At 41.3% G+C, this 21,521-nt stretch overlaps 3 protein-coding genes across 8 annotated transcripts in view; 2 read left to right on the forward strand and 1 right to left on the reverse strand.

Moving 5' to 3' along the window:
* Positions 1–473: 473 nt before the first annotated feature.
* si:ch73-174h16.4 (leucine-rich repeat-containing protein 14) lies at positions 474–4,211 on the forward strand. Its single transcript, XM_005448934.4, has 3 exons — positions 474–1,165; positions 1,244–2,092; positions 2,408–4,211. Exons 1-3 carry the CDS (start codon positions 888–890, stop codon positions 2,973–2,975), a joined length of 1,695 nt encoding a protein of 564 aa, XP_005448991.1. The 5' UTR covers positions 474–887; the 3' UTR covers positions 2,976–4,211.
* A 3,537-nt stretch (positions 4,212–7,748) lies between these two features.
* On the reverse strand, positions 7,749–17,847 carry dync2i1 (dynein 2 intermediate chain 1). Of its 3 annotated transcripts, XM_025910187.1 has the most exons (24): positions 17,649–17,847; positions 17,368–17,421; positions 16,600–17,266; positions 16,456–16,523; positions 16,082–16,357; positions 15,909–15,974; positions 15,025–15,078; positions 14,905–14,910; positions 14,547–14,781; positions 14,306–14,408; positions 14,023–14,152; positions 13,817–13,928; positions 13,644–13,738; positions 13,430–13,559; positions 13,098–13,270; positions 11,646–11,808; positions 11,232–11,345; positions 10,459–10,520; positions 9,889–9,940; positions 9,721–9,781; positions 9,224–9,329; positions 8,990–9,121; positions 8,325–8,548; positions 7,749–8,233 (listed from the first exon to the last, which is right to left on the reverse strand). In XM_025910187.1, the coding sequence occupies exons 1-24, from the start codon at positions 17,661–17,663 to the stop codon at positions 8,059–8,061; spliced, it is 3,273 nt and encodes a 1,090-aa protein (XP_025765972.1). In that variant the 5' UTR covers positions 17,664–17,847; the 3' UTR covers positions 7,749–8,058. The 3 variants fall into 3 exon arrangements, with proteins under 3 accessions (XP_025765972.1, XP_025765973.1, XP_005448987.1); XM_025910188.1 differs by lacking the exon at positions 15,909–15,974; XM_005448930.1 differs by lacking the exon at positions 14,905–14,910.
* Positions 17,848–17,985: 138 nt separating this feature from the next.
* esyt2b (extended synaptotagmin-like protein 2b) overlaps positions 17,986–21,521 on the forward strand; it is a 38,800-nt gene continuing 35,264 nt past the window's right edge. For all 4 annotated transcript variants that reach the window (XM_005448932.4, XM_013277448.3, XM_005448933.4 and 1 more), the window contains exon 1: positions 17,986–18,980. In XM_005448932.4, coding sequence (XP_005448989.1) covers positions 18,579–18,980 — 402 coding nt within the window. In that variant the 5' untranslated portion in view covers positions 17,986–18,578. The remainder of the gene's footprint in view (positions 18,981–21,521) is intronic.

The following is a 21,521-nucleotide window of genomic DNA, read 5'->3' on the forward strand; positions in this document are numbered from 1 at the left end:
TAAATTTAGCAATAAATAAATACTTATGGAATATAAACCTAAATTACCATATTGTCGTCCAAACTTTATAGGAAAAATGTCATGAAACTGGCCTTTCAGAAGAAAACAAGCTGTTAAATGCTGGATGGCATTTATGTGCATCAAACGCAATCATGTTATGCAACAAATCTGAACTATATTATGTATTGTATTGTTTTCTATGTCTTTGGGTTGGGTTTTTTGTTGTTGTTGTTTTTTGTTTTTTAAATTCACATACATGTGTACCTGCCACTTTTATAACTGTGTTGTGCATTTTTCCCTGTTTAATTCTTAGTTCATGACTTTAAGGTCAGGGACCTTTTAAAAATAATATGTATTTTTTTAGATTTTTGCCCAAGAAAATTAGAACTTTAATCTGAGTTGTAATTGTTTTTTGTTTTTGTTTTTAAATGAATTTTAACCTCCTCGCCTGTTCTATTATTTTTATTTAATATTAGTTGCAGTTTGCCCTAATATGCCACCGTAGTAGGTCTGCTGATAAAGGTCGGTCTACAGTCATCGCTTAAAACTCTACAGCACTGACGTTTCTCCTGTGCGTGCTACGTCACAAGCCTGCGTCAGCCTCAACTGTAATTGTAAACAGTTAGCAGCAGTTTTAGCTAACCTTACATCCGAACGTTAAATTTGTCAGCTGCGGGGAGCTTTCAGTCGTCCTGGCAAGTTTTTACTATCAGTAGTGTAACAGTAGCTGTCAAGTGATGCTGTAAAATCTTTTTTGGAGGCTTTATTAGACGGTGTCAAGTTCCTGTCATAAAATTAATCCTAGCGTTGGAGCTAAATCAGCTAGTTGACTCTAAGATGCTTCGCACCAGTTCCCTCTTTGAAGTCTAAAGGAGCTTTGTGCTGAAATGGTGCTTTCCTTGGTGAGTCTTTGTGCCAAGGAGGTGGTTCGTGACCACAGCTCGTCGCACTCCTGGCTGAAGTGGATGCCCAAAGATCTGTACAGAGCACTGCTGGAGGCCGCCTTCTCCACCTGCAGACCGCTGGCTGTGGGTGAGCTGGTGCAGCGGTGGCCTGAGCTCACACTGCGGGTCGGAGGTCGGAGGAAACAGGGACAAACTGCGCCAAATCGACTCTGTATTCAGTCTATGTTGCTTGCTGTGGTTAGAGGACTGACAGACCACAGGTGAGTAGTAGTAGTTTGAATCACGATATCTAATATCAGCATTGTTTCTGGGAGTAACATATCAACTTTGTCATCAAGGTGTTCACTGGAAGTCTTGGACCTCTGTGGAGTGCAAGGAGATGAAGGAGGAATGGGGGACCCGATGGGAGGCTGGTCTCTGACAGTAGCTCTTTGCACCATGGTCCTTAAGGCCAGCGTTAGGACAAGAAGGCCACAAAGGACACGAAGGGAACAGAGGAAAAAAAGAGACCAAGAGAGAAAACGGATCTCAGCTCTGGAAAGAGAGAGGGATTTAAAAAGAGAGAGGGGACAGAAGAAAAGAGATGGGGAACTAAACAGTAATGAGTCAAGCAATGTTGGTGAGAGGACTGAATCTTCAGGGTCTGTGAGTGAAGAGGACCTAAGTAAAGGAGTCAGGAGGAGGATGGAGATGGAGAGGAAAAGAGGGAGGACAGTATTAGGGAGCAGTGAGAGGGAGACTGAAGAAAAAGAGATGGATCGTGATGTGGTGGTGCATGTGAGAGCTGATCTTTTTGTTAATGGCCGCTCTTGGGAGCGTGTTCACTCGGCTCTAAGGACATCTGGACCTCTAAAGCTTCAGTGCAGATACCTGCGTGTGGAAGAGATTGCAGTGCCAAGTATCAGAACCCTGCTAGACCTGCTCCCCCGCAGAGGACTTCTGGGCGTTGACATACGCTACAGCAGTCTTGGGGTGGCTGGCTTGGCTGAACTGCTGCCTCTGCTCTCCACATTTCCTGCACTAAAATCCCTTCGCCTGCACTACTGTAACCTGGATTTTCGCAGAGTCCATCCCAGCCAGTCAGAGGCACTGGCGGAGCTGTCGCAGGGTCTGGCACGCCTGCAGGAACTGCGACACCTCAGCCTCACTGCACTGCGCCTGCCTGGTCAGCTCCGTGTGTTGCTCAGGTATGGCCTGTTTACCTCATTACATTATTTTGCATTTAACCCATTGACAAACACAAAGTCAGGGATTTTTCAAAATGCCATTGGCACTTTTCTAAATTTCATTACAGTTTAAAAACTAAACCTATAACAGATTAACTAAGTTAACCAGTTATTCAAGATCAGCATTTTGCCTATGTAATAAGTCACTATTTCAAAGCAAATGAGCAGACATCTTTAAAATAATGCCATTAAAGCTAGAACGCAAACAATGAAACCTAAAGTGTTTGATGAGGTGACATTATTTAAATGTTTTCTTCTTCTTTTCTGTTGATACAGCTCGCTGCCTCAGCCTCTAGAGATCTTGGAGCTCCCCTATTTGTCCCTGAGTCCAGCTGACTTTGCCTATCTGTCCTGCAGTCATCACACTTCCACGCTGCAGCAGCTGGATCTAAGCGAAAACCGTCTGGATGAAAACACTCTGCCTTCCATTCGCCGCCTCCTCTCCCAGGCTTCGGGCAGCCTGCAGCACCTGTCTTTAAGCGGTTGTGGTCTGACTGATGGCCTGCTGGGGCTCTTGTTGCCCTCACTAGGAGGTTGCCGGGCCCTAAAGAGCTTGGCTCTGGCATTGAACCCGCTCTCCATGGCTGGTCTCATGGACTTGGTGAAGATGGCTGTAAGAATGCCCTCCCTACGACAGCTACTGTACCCCAACCCCCTGGAGGACTACCAGCCAGGCCTTCCTGACCTGCCCTCGAGTGCTCAGCTCTTAGACTGGCCTCTAGATGAAACCTCAGACATCAACCTGACCAGCAACAAGCTCAACAGGGTTCTGATCGACAGTGGACGCTCTGACATCTTTCTGACCTGTGACTTGCTGAATTATGATAAAGACATGGTGGAATAAAGGGAATAAAGCAGAGGTGCTTCTTATGCTTGTTCACGGACAAACCTTAGCAATGTACAGAAGCCTAACAATCGAACTGTCACCTGAGAAATGGTTAGGTATTCTTTTTTTTTTTAATTTTAAATAGCCTTTTCCTTGTCACTTAGTCTTATGGAAAATGTAACACAATTAAGCTTTTTCAGTCCAAAACAGGCAAATGAAGGTAGCAAGACATTACTCAGTAAAATACAGATATCCACCAAGGCCCAGTAATCTTAAGTGTCTGGGTTTGAGGAAAGGGATTGCATTGTTGCCACTCAGCCACTAATTTCTCTAAAGAGATATGGACATAAAAATGCTGACTCTGTGGCAAGGGTCAAAATTTTTAGTAGCTTTAAGATCAGTGGCGTTTGTCGAGTCTTTGATTCAGTGCAGGTAAAGAGTCCATGTAGAGAGCAAAAGAGGGACTGTATTTTTGAAATGCATCCATTTGTTGTCAAACAAACAGCTCACTTTTTGTTAATTAAAAAAAAAAAAAAACATTTAGCTGCAATCATAAACGATGACCAGGAGACTGAAATGGAAGTCTTTCCTCAGATATCTTCTGGTTACATCAGAAAATTGGATGTTTCTGCCTAAGTCAGCAGGTTAGCTGATGGTTTTCCAGATTTCTCAGCCACCAAATCAACAAGTGCAGGTCTTCAGATGAATTTCCCTCCTCTTGACTTTTGGTTGTTCTAAATAAATGTACAGGATGAGGTGATAACCTCTGCTGAAAGGTGACAGACACTAATCTGTCAGTCAGTCAGAAGCTGCTGCACTAATTTAATTGATTTGCTTGTTGTACTTTATAAATGTTAGTACAGCATAAGTCAGTGCAGGATTTGTACGGGTGATCACTGGCGTTTTAATAATCAGGTTACAGCTGGGATGCAGCAAAATACTTTTGTATACAATTCATTCACATAGTGTCTGATCAGCAGATGTATGTGCAACCAAAACTACAGGATAGTTACTGCTTACTATCCTGTTACATCATCATGTTTGTACCTCTTGTAGTCACTAAGTCATGCTGTCTTGCGTCTCTGCTGTTCGAAGCCGCATTACTGTGTTCCTTGAATGTTTGTTTAAAAATATTTCTAATGAAATCTTTTCAGTCACCAGCATTAAGAAATAAGTGTGCCAAATCAGCCTTATGTGCATCACAGATGCACTTATACACTGAAAGTCAGAATAAATCACTTATGAAGCCAAGGATTTTATTCGGCTGTTGGAAATTGATTTACAACAAAGGTGGGTTACTGAGCCTAATGGGGTTGTTACAGTCTGTTACAGATTGAAAGGCATCATCTGTAGTACTCTACCCAAGACTGCTCTTGAATAAAGTAGGACTGAGTCGAGACCTTCCATCAGTCTTCTTCTGAGCAGTCATGAAACGGGCCGAGAGTCACTCGAGGTAACGGCAAAGTGATGAAATTGGGGAACTGCATGAGGAAGGGACAATGTCGCACGGGAGGCAGAATTCAACCTGAATGACGATCAACATTAGACGGTTATTTTCTGATTGTAAATCTCCCCATTTAATGAGAAATTTTTGTTAAAGTTCAGTAACAACTCAGCTGGCATTCTCCGTATTCTGAACATGCTGAATGTTTCTCCTAGGCAAAGAATTGGTTGAAATCTACTAAAATAAAAAATCAGAAATGAAACATTTTAGCTTACAGTGAAGAAGTGAAACTAATATGTGCACTAATTTCACATACCTGTCATAAATAGGCAAAAGCACTGTGTTTTTGCGACTAGGAGGTGTGGCATTTCTGGGTTTGTTGTGCTCGTCCTTTTGCACAGAGCAGAAATAATTGAGCATCTCAACCACACTGAATGGCGGGGGTGTCCACTTAGTGTTACTGCTCAGGTAGAGATAGCTGCTATGTTCCTGGTGGTGTGGAAATGAAAGCGGGACTGTAGTTAACCACTTACACTAGCAGTCAAAAACATTAAAGCAATTGAGGTCACAGTAAATGACCTCAAGTAAATGGATGTAGGGATTAACCTTCCAGACCACCAATGTCAAGTCCTCACCTTGGCATTTGGGATACAGTCATCAGGTAATGAGTGATGATTATTCAAAAAGGCATTGCATTTGTAAATACTTATGGAGGGGAGGTAGCTGTTGTTGACATCCACCTGCACGGTGGTGACTCTCTGACCGTTGTGTGCTGGCATCCGGCATAACACCTTTCCATTATTCATTATTCACACAGCCTCCCCTTTTACCAAGAAAGATCAAACACCTGTCTCAGACACAGAAATATATTTGATTTCTGGCAATCCCGGAGTTCCTGTAGCACCATCAAGTATTTTCTTTGGACTGACAATGCTCACTTGTTCTTTGGGTCATCGAGTGCTGCCTTGTCTCTGAGACTGCACCCCCTCTTCTCCTGTAACCTCCTCCACTGCTCTCAAGCTCTCTCTGTGTCTGCCACATAGCTGTATATTGCCAAGCTGGGCCAGGGATCGTCAGAGTACCTGCATCATCATTTTCCATCAAGCGTTCCATGTCCTTCCAGGGTCCCTCGCCTCTGCCTTTCCATTCCTCCATCAAAGTGATTTGATTACTTAGTGTGTTGGCTTGAAGCACCGCGACTGCCTCAGTCAAGGCCAACAGAATCTCTTCGTGCAGGCAGTAGTCACCACACAAAATCCTGTTCCTTGCCTTGAAAGAGGTCAACACTGCTCCAGTTTCTGTAGCCACAAGAGTGATATTTCTGTCCCCCTTGATGCAGAAGGACTTGCATAGGGTAAGGAGCAGCAACTGACGGGACTTTAATTTGTCTCAAGGGGGAGCCTTCATCACCTCTGAGTGGATGGTGTACAGTCTTCTGATGGTCCAGAAGTGCAACCCCTGGTTTGAAAAAGAGATGAAGGTGTCTTCTCTTCTAGTACTTTCTAACACAATGGAGGGCTTTTCTGATCTGTATGGATGCAGTCAGTTTCATTACACTCATCCAGATCCCAGCGGCAGATGGTACCATCCACTGAGGAAGATATTAGCATCCTTAATCCAGAGCGGTAAAACAAGGAATTTACCACATGTAAAGACAAAAACAACAGACAAGAAATGTAAGAAAATTAAACTGATAACCAATCAGAGACAGGCAGAAGTAGATATATGGAGCAGTTCAGTCATAATATACCTTTATGGCCTAAAAGGGTCCTATGTGGCCACCAGTTTAAACTCCATACCTTGATGGACAGGTCACGGAGAGCAATCATCAAACAGTCCAGCTGAATGCAGTACGTGATTGCAGTGACATCACTGTAAAACACAATTTGTCAATATTTATGTTCAAAAATTCAATTCAATTCATTTTAGTTGAATTTATATAGCACCAAATCACAACAACAGTTGCATCATGGGGCTTTATATTGTAGGGTAAAGATCCTACAATAAAACAGAGAAAACCCAACAATCAGATGACCCCTTTTGAGCAAGCACTTTCGTTACAGTGGGAAGGAGAAACTCTTTTACTAGGCACAAACATCTAGCAGAACCAGCCTCAGGAAGGGGCAGTCATCTGTCGCATCCAGTGGGGAGTGGACAAATTCATCATGAAAGTTTGAAAGATGTCAGTCTCAATCTACCTTATCAATCTACTGCAAAATAACACAGGTGTTCACGAAATTTCATCTTTGCTCACATCAAAATGTTCAGTTTTGTTGTTGTTGGATTTTGTTCCCTTCTAACATCGTAGGATCTTTAACTCACAGTGTAAAGCACCTTGTTATGAGTTAGAACTATATACATAAAAATGACTTAATTTGAGTTACTGTTGCGAGGGACTACATTATGTTGACAGGTGTTTAAAGTTCTGTTGTCTCTATTTACTTACATGAGGATAACACAGTCATTACTACCACAAGTTATTCTGAAGAGACTCGTCAGCCAAATGACTGGAAAAATGCAACTTAAAAATTTACTGATCTTACCTCAAATCAAGTTTTGGTACTGCAAAAATAATCTGCCATAGATTATAATTCAATTTCACGTCTCTCTGTTTTACAAAACCACCCCTATGACTTCAATCATACAACTTTTATTAACCTTAATGTTATTCACACCTTCCACAGTACATTATATTATACCTAATTAACTGGCCACTACCTCATACACACCATGAGAAGAGATTATTGTGCTCCATGCTGAAAGAGTCCATGAATGAACCAGCGCTCCAGGTGCTGAAAGTGGACTGCCTGGAGACAAAGAGGAATTTCTGAAGCATAAGACCCTGATAGAGCTTATAACACGTCAATATCATGTTAGTCTACCTTTCTTATATGCTCTGCCACATCTGGTTTAGGCCACTTCTGCTTGTCAAATGTCAGGGTGTCAGTCCCCTGTTGTTCTCAACCACTGTGTGTTGTCTCCCATCAGGACTTGGTGACTTCTAATTTTATTGATCGCAGCAGCAGTTTTTAGACTTAGCTATGATCATTTTTGCTACTTTTAAGTTGATATTTTGGAAATAATATTTTCAACAGAAAATTTACAACCAAATCAAAATATTGTGATTTTTTTTTTTTTACATTATTTTTCCTATCGCACCCTTTCAAAAGCAAAAGAAACTTTTTATTATTAATTCTTCTAAATTTTGCTTCTTAGCCAATTTCAAGTTTTTTTAAAGATAAAATACAATCAAATTGAAATTATTTGTTGGTTTCGTTTGTGTTTGCAGGAGGTTAAGCACTTCACTCTCCATGGGAAAAATTCACCAAACCATTCAACAAAACAAGCACAGCTTTATATAGTTTATTATATAAAATGAAACATCATAGAAATATTCCATGTAAACAAAAAGTAGAAATATTTACATCAGCAAATGTGCATATGTTTTATATACTATATTTATGGTAATGAATGTGGAAGATCTTTGGTATTTAGCTACATCCTTCTCACAACTATGTAAATTTTGTTTCAGTGCGTGGTGACATTGGCTCAAATAAAACAAAACAAAACAAAAAAATAGGACTTCTATTATAGAAAGTAACTGCAACAGAAAACAGGGTTATAAAATGATGTATTTGCTCTCACAAACAGCACATTTCAAAAGGCTTCAGTCGTCATTCTCTCCAACAGCTTCTCCTCTTCTGCAGTGCTGGACACAGTCAAACTTCTTTTGAAATACTGCATTTCAATTTTCCCTGACTCATGTGCCAGTGCTACTCCTGAATATGTGTTTTGTTTTCCAGATTGTCCAAACAAAGCCATGTCTGTCACCCTGACAATGGAAAAAATGGAAAAAAAAAACACATATCAAGACAAATATAAACTAATTTGCTTAATTATCACTTGCGTGTGTGTGGCATTACCTGTCAGCACTCATTCTCTCAGTGACCACAGGCTGTGTGTCATCTTTCAACAGGTCCCATATGTGGAGGTTACATGCAGCATCGAGTACACAGAAGACCGTCGCTCTGGTCTGTGCCCACTGCAGGGAGACCACCGGTTCACCAGCTGTACTGTTCTTCCACTGTGCCACAGGCTGCTCATGGCTGACTGCATGCAGCCTGATGCTGCCATTGCCACAACCCACCTGAAACAAGGACAGAGAATATTTGAAATATACCCTTTCGAGGCTACAGTGGTATAAGTCTCCATGGTTTTGTTTCTTGAGTCTTTGCATGCCATTCCTGTGAAACTCCAAACTTTTCTTTTCTCTACAAAACTAGTCACTCAACATATTCAGTTACTCACCCACCTTTTTTCTTTATACAAACTGAATTTACAGTTCTAGTCAGTTTTATGTATATATAGCACTAAATCATAACCAGAGTAGCTTCAAGGTGCTTTATATTGTGACATAAAGACCCTACAATAACAAGATATGATGTGTTCATTTTTGAGCTTTAGAGCTGCAGGTACACTTCTTGTCCCTACTCATTTTATCTAAGCTAATCTAAGTGGTCTTCTCACCTAAATCTCAAATATGCATATTTCCCAGAATAGATGTGATGTAAATAAGCATGACTCTTACCAAGAACAAGTGTGGTCTGAAGGGAGAAAAGTGGATTGAGGTGACATCGACAGGCTGCACTTCAACATCCCGAAACCTGTAAAATTTGGGGGGTGCCTTCAAACCGTGACTCGTTCCATGGTGGACCAGCCCCTACACACAAGTGACATTAGTACACTTTCACTACATATTACAGGAGTATAATTTTTTTAATATTTGAGAGGATTTATTTGAAATTACATGAATTAAGCTCACCATGTTGGTGCCAATAAAGAAATGATTGGAGTCTGTTGGAAGGAATTTTAAAAGCAGCGTGTGCAGCGGCCCTGTTTTAACTACATCTCGCGGTGACCCCCTGAGACTTTGGAAAGAGGCATAGAGGGGGGAAAAATAAAACAAGAGGTCAGAGGTTAGATTACTCCCAAACAAACAACAACGGAACAAACTGGAAGACAACACTGCATCACATTGGTGGGCCATTTTGGGAAGTTGCTGTCTGTATGTGCAAGAGATTGGCAAGAGACAATAAAGTAAACGCTTCAGTTAAGACAGAGTGATGTCTGATGTTGACCGCAGGTATGTTTCCATCAAATGTTGAGGTGGCAAAATCAAGAGCATGCAGCATGTAACAAACAGGATCGAGTGACCAAAACATAACAGCTGTGTTCCACTGGGCAAAGACTCTGCGGTGTATTTTAAGCCCTGTGGCTGCCAGTGACAGATGATCGTCATGAGCCATTTGTTAGTCTCACCTCTCAGCAGCGAAGACGGACGAGCTGTGAAGCAACTTCACTTTGCCGCCAGGCCGGAGGCCTGCAAGAGGGGAGAGGGAAAAAAAAAAAAAAAGAAGCGGGGCTGAAAGCGATGCCACATGTGTCAGAAAGGTGAGCCCACTCAAAGAAATACTGTGACTGCCTTACCCAGATCTGTTGGAGAGCCTGCCTCGTTGCCTTTTGGGAGCTCTACCACCACCTAAAGGACACATGGGGGAAATCATGACAGGAAATTCACATTTTTACAGTGCAGCAGTCCCCAAACTTCAGAAACCGATTCCCCTACCACTGAGTTAAAATGATAGGAAACAAGTGGCAAAAAAGCTGAATTTTAGTGAACTGAAGATCAGAAGCAATAGAAACAACTATTTTCCCCACAAAAATCTCATTATTAAACTTAGTTTAGCATATGTTTTCTTTTGGTCATTGCACCACCCATCTGCCCTGTAGTGACTCTTTTATCAGTATAAAACAGATGTAGAATCATTGGAACAATGAATACTTAGTTGGGATGGACATATTGGAAATCCTGGAGAAATGCAAGCCACAATGAATCTAAAACAACATCAGTAGTCCTCAGTGGGCTTTCCAAACTTTCCAATTCATGTATCTCTCTCCATGACCTCTCTAATAAAACCCACTCCCAACTCCTGCTCCTTGTAAAGAAAAAAAACATACATGTAAAATATGTACAATCTACTTAGTTGCTCAACCTACCCAAAAATTTAAAACTCCACTTTCATCCAAAGACGCCAGCTGGAATGACAGTCCTGATGACTCTACAATTGGAAAAGAACATCATTTAATTAAATAAACAGTACTGTGCAAAAGTCTCAGGACACTCTCCATTTCTGTATGTCTTGCTTCCAAGGAGCCAGACTTTCTTGTAATGTTTTTAAAGTGCAATAGGCTCCAGGCTTTTCTGAAGGACAGCTTTTCTTTGGATATTGGCTGCTTTTTCACTCATTTTCAGTCCAGTACTTGTCCCAGTACTGACCCTTTTCAGGGGATTTTTTTGCTTGCTTAGCCACTTAGCACTGACCTATGAATCATAGAAGCATAAAAAGCCTCCGAACTCAATGGATCAACTGGCCTTGTGTCTACACATAACAGACAACGTTGCAAAGAACCATTTTTAATTGTTAATTAGTTACTTTGTTAGTAGCTGCCTGTCAGAAAAACAAATAGTGTGTGCTAGATTCTCTAGCCGAATCTATGAAAAACTCTAAACATAACACAGTTTGACAGGTATAAAATAGTATTTTTCCACCAACAAAGTGATCAATAAGGTGATTGCTGTAGCTTCATTAGAAATGATCTAAGCAAAGCTGCTGTCAAGAAGCCATTCTTAAGGAAGAGAAACATGGATACATGGCTGAGGTATGCCTTGGCTCTGAGTGACTATTTCCCATTTCCTGGCAAAATATGAAGAAACGTGAATGGCAGAAAACATATAGCAACATTCACACCTCAGGTTAATCATTTCATACCTTCCTCGGATGCCAACAGTGGGACGTCTGCCCTCAGCTCCCCTGCTAGTGCAGAGGGGACAACTTCTACAGAGGTCACAGATGAGAAATGGCCTGTGGCGGCCAACACTGCATCTGTGTTGAAAAGGTGACAAATAAGAAGATAGTTGCACAACTCGAGTTCAAAAACCAAAGCAAAAAACAATCAACCTCTCAAGTTTATGTGAGAGAGGGCAGGGGAGTGCTGACATTCATTTTTCCTCAGATTGGGGTGCAAAGAGTGAAATATGTGTCACTGTGTAAGACCAAAGGGCTTTATATTCTTAAAATAAATAGATGAATAACAGTCTGGAAACAAATGTTAGGTGTAAGAATGTAAGAAAAATGTTTTTTATATATTTGGCACAGCTGGAATTTAATTCTCTGCTGACATACCAGTGGAGAAGGTAGGCTGCCTGAATGTCCACTCTTCCTCCCCCATCTTTAAGCTATAGTGGTTACTAGACTGCTCCCTAAGGTCCCACAGCACCACAGAGCCGACTGATGTGCCTGCAAACACCAGCGTGACCTTTCCAGGGCTGAAACAGCAACACTGGATCTGGAACAAAGAAAACGACGGGGGATTAGTGTAGATGTTAGAGGTTCAGTGGCTTTGGTTTCACTAAGAAGCGATATGCCAAGTCCACAAATAACATCAGTAAAAGGACAGATTCACATTCCTCATTAGAGCTAAAGTAAATATCGCTATTTAGACATGTAGAGACAAATCAAGTGTTTATTTTCCAACCTTACTGTCTTTTCATAATATTGTAAATAGTGTTTGATGGAGGCTTTACAGATTTTTCTAATGAAAACTTAATATGTTAAACAACCATGGGGGTTTGTGTTGGATTGTTTACAACAAGATTGTACATGCTGAGGAAGTTTAACCAAATTTGAAGTTAATGTGAGACATATTTATGTGGGACAATGTGCAGACAAAAGAGAGTTATAGGTTAGGTTTCCTCACATCTATTAGAAAAGTAAAGGTCATGCAGTGTTAACTTTTGAACGTAGTGGGACGAAGGGAACGGGACTGCTGTACGTCGGTCACCCAAGCAGGAGGAACAATTACAACAAGCAATTACCCTTCTGATGTGACCAACATGTAAGACAAGCCTGATTTGATTGCTGATTTCTGGAGGGCAAGCAAAGCACTGATGCTTCTCACTGAATTTCAAGACTGATTATGCTGCTCTGATTAAGTGATGCAGAAAAATAGCTACAGTTTAACACAGCTTACTTTTTATTCATGATAAACACTAATGCTCTCTAAATAGAGCCTGACTGCCGCAGGATTTTTAAGACTGATACCGATTTGTTGATTTCAAAATCCGATATTCGAATATATCATATGATATTTTTTCTTTCTTTCAGGGACATAAAACATGAACCAATTTTTTCTGCCACTGATTTTTTTTTTCATTTAAAATTTCTGTTTATTTTCTCAATTGTACATCATTTTTTTCAGAAGTTTGAGTTAATAGGGTGAAATCTTGAGATAAAAACCCCAAATTTTTTCTTTCGGCTGGCAAAAAACGTTTTATTCATTGGCAGAAGCAAGCTTCCGTAGGTTTCACTGATATTTGTCATGTGTATTTATTCTTTTACTCATTCCTGCTCTGCCTGACTGGTGGTTATTGTTTGTGACAAATGTGCAGCCATCAGGGAAGTTGAAGAGTGCCCTTTGGTGTACAAACAATATCAAAACTCCTTAAATGGCTGAATGGTGTTTCTCCCATGTCTGAAATTACTTTTTAAATATCCAATTTGCAATTGTCTAATAATTGGCTGATACCAAACTCTAAAAATGGTATAAAACTGAATACTAGAAGTTGTAAATGTCACCTCAGACTCATAAACAAGGATCTTCTGAGGCCTGGATGGCTCCCAGATGTTCCAGATGCAGATGATGGTACAGCTGTCAAGATGCTTGGCGCTGGGTTTAGTCGTGGGCATGTGAACTGACAGCATGGTGTGCTTTTGGACCTGAGAGAAGTGCAGCATGCTAATCTGACGATCTGCAATTGACAAGACAAAACACGAACATCTAGTCTGAGTTTTTGAAAGGCTGCTACTGCAGCCACAGAGGACAATTAACAACTAACTAGCAATGAGAATACAGCGAGATACAAGTAAAAAACAAAAACAAAATGAGTTTCTCTGGTTGGACTTTGTACCATAAAGAAAAGGCAACTCAGTGTTGAGCTGTAAACTTCCATCGCTGAAAGACAGCGTGTCTGACTGAGTGCTCAGTTTCTCCAGGGACTTTCTCTCAGCTTGATCCTCTTCCAGCAGGACAACCATGACCTTGATTTGGAATGACAGCAGTGAGAACTAACAACAAGACAAAAAGTTCTTCATGCATACAGTTCTAACAAATAGTTTAAAGACCTGTGAGGCTGAGCGCAGAAATGATGCCAGACGCTGTGAATCATAGTTCATTTCACTTCTCTGTTTGTCTCGTGCTTCCTTAGAGAGGTTTGGATCTGTGCAGGGAAATTCTATTAATAAACTCACCATATAGCCTACACATTTAACTTATCAGAAGCTTATTGTTTTATTACCCCCGCATGCTCCACTGCGCTCCGGAGGATGCTGCGTCCACTTCTCAGACATCTCTATTTCCTCTGTCTGGATGTCTCGATCTGCATTATCCTCATTACACTGAACGTAAGCCTAGAATAGAAGATGATCTCACGTGTTATAAAGACATATGCAGTTTCTCTTTATAATTTGGATTAAGAAGGAGACAACAGAAATAATCGCTAACCTGTTTAGTGTTTGCATTTCCAAAGTTTCTGATGTACATGTCATACTCATTGACTGGCGGCAGATCCAAAAGGGAGAAAGTCATGGAAAAATCCAGATCGATTAAACGAAGCAGCTCTGTACTTCTCTTCCTGTTGACAGCAACAAATATACGTTCAAGGTTTAATTAAATAATAAACAGACTGTCAGGTTGCCCGAGGTTGCTTTACGCTTATGTGAAAAGTATTACTTAAGTGACCACAAGTGTCCATTTAACATAATATGTTTTCTGCAAATAAACTTACTTTTGCTTACTGGCAACTTTCTTGCTGACTTCGCGTTGCTTTGCAGCTACGAAGTCAATAAACTTTCCGCGTTGGGAGGCTCTACTCTGGATCTTTTCAGTGTCTGTAAACAGGGCAGTAATGATGCATTAAATCCAGGATAATCCTGCACAAAATACCCTGGATTTAACAGGAGTGTGCCTTTCAGTTATACACAAAGAAAGAAGCACACTTAAAACATTTATTGTGGGTAAGAATATACCTCTGGACCATTTAGGCCTCTCCTCCTCCACTTCTCTGCTTGTACTTTGTCTGGACTGTGTTGTTCCAATTCTCTCATTCTCTTCATCCATGGCTCTCCGAATAGCTTCAATCTCCTTTCTCCGCTGTGCTGAAAGCTCCTCCTTTGCTTCACCCGCCTGTGGATGCAATGGCTCCTTCTCGTCCTCATCTTCATTAGTGCTCTCATTCAGCTCCTCAAAATCCTCTTCATAATCCTTTAAATAGAGCATTCCCGTTCATCACTGAGCACATGCAACGCGTTTGATTCGAAACAAGAAAAATAACCATGATGAACAAAAGCTAGATCCTAAAAGAAGAAACGTGAACCGACCACTCACCATTTTCTTACAATGTAAATCGATTAGAGCATGCCAAAGTAACACAAAAAGAAATGTGTAAACAACACTGAAATTAAAATCAAAACTGGCATATTTTGTAAAAGCAGCCTCTGTAATTACCTCAAAATCGTCTTCATATTCCTGGTCAGCCAAATCTTCATCATTGACAACTTGCTGAGTTGATCAGAAAGCATAAAGTGGGAGAATCATTTAAGAAACTTTGATTATTTGTGCACAGACTCGTGTTGCTTTAACACCAATTTCCCAAACACTTGAATGCAATACTAATAATTTCCAAATGGTTAATGTAATTAAAGGTGGTTCGGTTAGAAAACATTCAAAGTTAAGCCCAATCAAAAAAATGCATACTCATTTTGAATTTGATGTCAGCAACATGTTTGAAAAAAGCTGGGAGCGGGCAACAAAGGACTAGAAAAGCATGTGATAAGAGTGATGGTGACACTTTTCACAACTGATCATGTTGTCTGGCAAAAGGTCAGTACTGGATATAAAACCAGCATCACAGAGAGTGTTTCAGAAGTCCAAATAGCTACCCTGTCAACAATTTAACAACAAGGATGAAAACACATGTATGAAGGAAAAAAGAGAGCGATATCTAAATTCAAATAAAAAATATAACTGCATATGATACGTGTCTGTGTTACATAGCTATAAATGGGAAATTCTACTTAATATATTTTATGTTTATTAGGAGAAATGATGCAACATAGTGTCTCTGCTTCTCTCTAATGCTCACTGTGAGCATTACAGACAAACCAGCTGCAGACTGAGCTTAAACCTGGTTTGTTCTCATGCAAGCACAGAAAGGTCAGGCTGATGTATTATACTCCACAAAGGGTGCCAAGACACAATATTCCTTAGGTTCAGTGAAATAAATGGAATAAGCAGAAACACACCCCCATGCTAAAAAAAAAAAAAAGTTCAAAGACATGCAAGAGTGCATTTGTTGCCTTTGAAGGCTATAACCAAACTGAGCATCTTACAGGCTCCTCTGTGTCTGCTTCATGTTTCACAGCAGGTATCCACTGCTCAGAAACCAAGTCAACTTCCTATATTGTGAAAGGATATAATGCAAGGAAAGGGTTCACAATCAGATAATCCATAGTAATGCATCAGCGTTGTGAGAGCTATGAGGGAAATTTACACGCAAACTAACCTCTGTTTCTACCACATTCCTCTCATGACTCTTGCCAGATGATGATCTCTTGTCTCTGTGATCGTCTTCCTCCCTGTGCCTTCTCTCTTTGTGTTTCCTTTCCACGTCAGCTTCATGTTTGTGCCTTCTCTCCCTGTGTTTGTTTCCTGGGTCTTCTCCCTCTTTGTACCTTCTGTCTTTGGGTTCCCTCTCAGCCCGCTCTCTGTCAGCACGATGATGTTTGATCTCTTCCCCTCGATGCTCTCTGTATTCACTGTCGTGCTTCTGTTTCTCCTCCTAAATAGCAGGAAAATCCCAGCAAGAGGGTCTATGTAATCAAAGCCATTCCTTAAAAATTCAAATACGTGAACATTAATATTACTGTAGAAGCTTACATGATGTCCTCTCTCTCTGTGCCTCCGTTCTCTCTCCTCTTTACGTTTTCTATGTTCTTCTTTATACTCTGAAATCAAAGACATTCAAACATTAAACATCTCATGGACATGCTACTCTAAATACGCACACTCCTGTATGTTTACCTCTGTCCTCTTTCTGTTCCGAATGCTTCATGTCTCTGTGTCTCTCTTCCTTGGCATTCCTTGTGTCTTCATATTCATTTTGGTGTCTCTCTCTCTCCCGATGCCGATCTTTCTCCTCCCTGTGGTGCTGTTCTATCTGAGCTCCTCTTACTTCCCTGCTTTCCTTGTGTCTTCTTCTCTCCCCATCATCCCTAAGCTCTCTGTCCTGCTCCTCTCTTTTTCTTTCCTTATCTCCATCATCCCTCCTTTTACTCCGGTCTTCCTCCCTGTGTCTATCTCTGTCCCTTACCCTCTCTTTCTCCTTATCTCTGTGTCTTTCCTTATCCCTATCCCTTTCATGTTTTTCCTCTAGGTCTCTTCTCTTCTCCTTATTTTCTCTGTAGTCATCACCATACCTCCTTACATCTACAAATCTCTCCCTTTCCCTTGTCGTCTCCCTTTCATTTCCTCTCTCAGCTCTCCTATCTTGTGAGCCCTCTTTCCTTCTGTCTTTTTTCCCTTCATCTCTTCTCTCTCTCCCTGTGCTCTCCCTTTCCCTGAGCCTCTCCTTCTCACGTCTAGACTCCTTTTCTGGGTCCCTATGGCGTCTCTCAGTGGATTCCCCACCACGGTACCTTCTATCATAGCCATCGCGCCTCCTGGTATCGTCACCACCACGTTCTTCCTCCTAGAATAAATAAATACAACCAATAAAAATACGATTACATCATCTACTGTTGCATTTAATTGCTACAAATCGAGCTTGAATCAGAAAATTCTGCAACTTACCCTGATGTGTCTCCTCAGGTCTGCAGGTCTCCATGTGTCTTCCTTTGTTATTTTCTAAACAAACACGTTTCTTAAGGTTCATTTGATGACATTTTTAATTGAAAGACACCATTTTATATAACTTGTATGATATCGAACCAGACCCATGTAAGTCAGCGGGATAACGTCACTCTCTGAGATAGCGTTTGACAACATTCATAGCGAACACGACTTTTTCTACTAAAAATAAACACTTCTCAGCTTTGGCTCACACACGGTAAAGTCAGAGCTGAAGCACGTACCTTATCTGTGTACATGTTCTCATTTGCGCTTGTTTTTTTTCTTGGTTGTCTTCAATCACCGAATATTAGCTCTTATTTTTGTAGAGACACCGCCATGATGGTTAAGACCCAGCGCGCAGGCGCAGTTTGCCGAATCCAAGGAGAACGCGTCACCTCGGCTTGACAACAGCCGTATCAATCCGCAGCAGAGAAATCGCTGAAATCAACAGCCAGTTGCCATGGCAGCGGCTGAAGATACTGTCCATACATTTTTGTTTTGGCGAAATATCTTAAGTTTTGGGCTTCAAACGCGTATAATCGTTAGTTGTTTTGCCCTGTTATGTCTAGTTGTATGTGAGTTCATATTTCTATCAATAAAGACTAAGTAGCGATTTATCAGTGCTCATCATTTCGGGTTTAAGGGTAATACTGTACTAACAAGCTAGCGAGGCACTATTAAATATATTTTTTTCAAATACAGCCAACGCAGGATGCTATTTAAATATTTACTTTTAAGAATATCTGTTTCACTGGACTTTGACGCTAAGTGATAATAATGTAGTTGCCTCTAGTAAACACCAGATGGCGATGTCTTCGCTTTATACATAGCGCTAGAGACGCCGCTGGGATCGCACACAACTGGATGCCTGTGCGTTTTTGGAAATGGTCATACCCACCCTGTGTGTGGGCAGAGTAAGTAGAGCTGTGGACTGGACTATCTCAAGCAGACCGATTTAATCAGCGGAATGTCTTCGCGAGCTGCTCTTCAGAGTGGAAACTAAGACGGTTAACGACAGCGGTTCCTCCCGGGGCGATGGGCTGGTGTGCAGGTGAACCGACGTGAGAGCAGGATCCCCGTAGGAAGACTTCTTTGGTCCGCTGGCACATGGGAGCTGTGACACTCCGCATTTTGACATTTTAAGGACACTCTCCTGAGGAGGCCACAGTGACATGTCAAGAGACAGCATGACAGATGTACGAGGAAGCCATTCACAAAACACTAGCCCAGCTTTACCCAAGGAGAACGGGCACACTGCGCCGAGTCCACCTCAATCCAACTTTCCCCATCCCTCAGAGACGACCATACCCGACGATACCCCGGCGTCATCCACCAGCGAGCTGACCCAGACCTGGGTCCACTTTGCTAAGACATTTGTGCTCATTTTCCCCATTTACGCACTTGGTTATTTTGAGTTCAGTTTCAGCTGGCTGCTTATTGGACTTGTGATCTTTTTCTGGTGGAGGAGGAACACAGGAGGAAAGCAAAACCGACTGAGCCGAGCAATAGCTTTCTTTGAGCAAGAGGAGCAAAGTGCCAAATGTGCTCTCACCACCTCTGATTTACCACCATGGGTAAGGCACATTTTGAATCAGAGCAGGACGGAGCTGTTTATCCCAACTGAGCCACTTCTATGAATAGGGCGTGTAGTATTGTTGTGAACTATATTTTTGAGCTTCCAAGAAAACACAATCAGCTGACAGGATCAGCAGAGCAGAGTTGAGCTGTAAAGCTGTGATGGGGCAGCTGTCTCCGCAGCAGTGACATTAGACCAGAGCCCCAGTCTAAATACAGCAGGGTACAATGGTAAACGAGACACCACGCTGGGAAGGAAACATGCCCACGGGGTCTCTGTTATTTTGGGATTCAGACTGGCTATGTCACTTGTAGTAAGTCAGTCTATTTCTGCAGCACGTTATCTTGGCAAAATGTTAAGACAGAGCAGAGGTCGCTGCCTCTCCTTGCTGGATTTAACAGTTTAGGGTTTAATTTGGCAAACCAGTTTATAAACCAGTAAGAAGCTATACTTAATCAGTCTAAATTCAAATGCAAAGTGGATAATTCCACAGTTATTATTTATATTTAGAAGAAGAAAAAAATCACAGGTTAATTCCAGGCTTTGGAAGAGGGCTATTTTTTTCACACAAGGATTTTCTCACGACTGGTGCTTTTCAAAGGGTTAGATAGTCTCAACATTAAAGGTTGGGGTCACTTGAGAGAAATAATGTGACTGTAAAAGATCATATCTATGAGTAAACTTTGTATCTTCTATAAAACTCAAAAGGGGAAGAGAAATTTGCTTTACTGAACCCTCCTTTAGGACCCCGGAGGGTCTGGGTGGTCCAGACCATTCATGTAATCAATTTTGAGTTAATTTAAGCCGTATTCTCTCAGCAAAAATATGAAACTCAAATAAACTTTAAATTTAAATGACTGAATAACTTGTAGGTCTTCAAAACGGAGACTTTCTGTATCAGACTCAGAGGAGGTTTGCGGCATTCTGTGCAGCCTCGCTAAAAGTTAAAAGCCTATTCTGCTGACACATGGCTGAGGATGCATTGATGCCATTAAAAGGGGGGTGGAGGACTTAGATGGGATGGAGGGAAAGCATCCCACTTAAAGGAAAGAGAAATTATTAAATGGCTTCAGCACCCCCCCTGTTTTAAGTCTGTTCTTTATGAAACTGTGGTCATACCAGCAGCAGGATTGTGTCCTCATGGGAAATCAACATGGATCTTCTGGGGCTTCACAATGATTGACAACCTCCAGCCTGACAAGCTGAGCACATTTCACTGTTTCCAGTTATAGCTCTTAAATCTTGGCTGTTGCAGATTTCTCCCCACTACGCACATAAAGATGACATTTCTTTCACACTGTTGGTTCTTTTGTGCGTCCACACCCCAAAATAATTGCTAAAATGCACTTCTGCCGGTTCCAGTTTATCCAGTTTAGTTTATGTCTTGACCTGTATTTGTCCAGGGTGACTCAGTGGTCAGCTGGTGTGGCAGCTACTGACACTAAAAGTGTCTGTGGAAGCGTCACAACAGTTTTGCACATAGCTCTTGGCTAAATTTTACAGTCTGAGCGGTACAGACTGAACTGAGACTTCGAATGAAAAACCTTGAGCATTCAGGTGAAAATAGCTCTTCTTGTTTAAAAAGCATTTTGTTAGACGAAGAAAATGGTTATAAAATGAAAGGTAAATGCTGTCAGTACCACTATTCACCCTTGGTGAGGCCCAAAGACTGTACATAAAAGATGGACAGCTATGGCACCTGGAGCTGAATATTTTAGCCTTCATGTAGAGCTCATTATTATTGGCATTAGTCATTAATATCTGATTGCTCTGTCTTAGTTTTTAGGAATAATGAAAAAATCTTTTCACACGTAGACCGCCATTCAGGGTGGTGATGTCATTGCGTTGATGTATCTGTTCAGCTATTTCAATTTGTAACAGAGCATAATGAGGAAAACATACCAGACATTAATCAAACTTTATATCAAGATGAAGATAAAAAAGCAAGAGCGTCAGCTGTTAGAGGTCAGCACATAGATCGACCTGTCTTCTTCTACTTCTTTATAGAGATTATCATCAACTGCCATTATATAATCCTTGCTTTTTTCTCCAAGGTAGTTTCATTCTCATTGTTGTAAACAATGGCCATTATTCCCAGCTTGCGCGTACCTGCTGACATGAGACGTGTCTCTATCTGTCTGAGCCACTGAATCAGATTTAATTGGAAAACACCGAACACTTGTGGACTGCTGAGCTGATTGAACTGGCAGATAGTCACCTTGGTTCAGTGTCAGAGAAAATGGCTTGCTGCCCAGCTGGATATCTCAAAGCAATTTTGACTTGCTATCAGGCTACTTATGGGAGAAAATGGGTGACATGGTGCTTTGGTTTGCTCTTTTAAGTGCAGAGAACACAGATCGCAGGATTTTGGGAGTTGTTGAAGCATTTTCTGCACCTCTTCCTATCAGCAGGAACACTGCGAAGACTAATATCGCCTGCCTTGGTTCCTTTGCAGTGGAAAAAAACAAAAGTTGCACACTGTGGCACTTCTTTCATACTTTGAATACTTTAGCTTATTAGAAAAAGTAATGTAGCTCTG

Source organism: Oreochromis niloticus, linkage group LG9 (assembly GCF_001858045.2).
Source record: "Oreochromis niloticus isolate F11D_XX linkage group LG9, O_niloticus_UMD_NMBU, whole genome shotgun sequence".
Classification (NCBI taxonomy): domain Eukaryota; kingdom Metazoa; phylum Chordata; class Actinopteri; order Cichliformes; family Cichlidae; genus Oreochromis; species Oreochromis niloticus.

Excerpts from the sequence above, each read along its gene's own strand:
- dync2i1 (XM_025910187.1), bottom strand. Across the intron at positions 13,739-13,816 it reads GCGCAGTGGAGCATGCGGGG|ATCCAAACCTCTCTAAGGAA; the intron begins GTAATAAAACAA and ends TTCCCTGCACAG. Across the intron at positions 10,521-11,231 it reads ACTGTTGGCATCCGAGGAAG|AGTCATCAGGACTGTCATTC; the intron begins GTATGAAATGAT and ends TTCCAATTGTAG.
- si:ch73-174h16.4 (XM_005448934.4), top strand. The coding sequence starts at position 888 with ATGGTGCTTTCCTTGGTGAGTCTTTGTGCCAAGGAGGTGGTTCGTGAC. Across the intron at positions 1,166-1,243 it reads AGAGGACTGACAGACCACAG|GTGTTCACTGGAAGTCTTGG; the intron begins GTGAGTAGTAGT and ends TTTGTCATCAAG. Across the intron at positions 2,093-2,407 it reads CAGCTCCGTGTGTTGCTCAG|CTCGCTGCCTCAGCCTCTAG; the intron begins GTATGGCCTGTT and ends CTGTTGATACAG.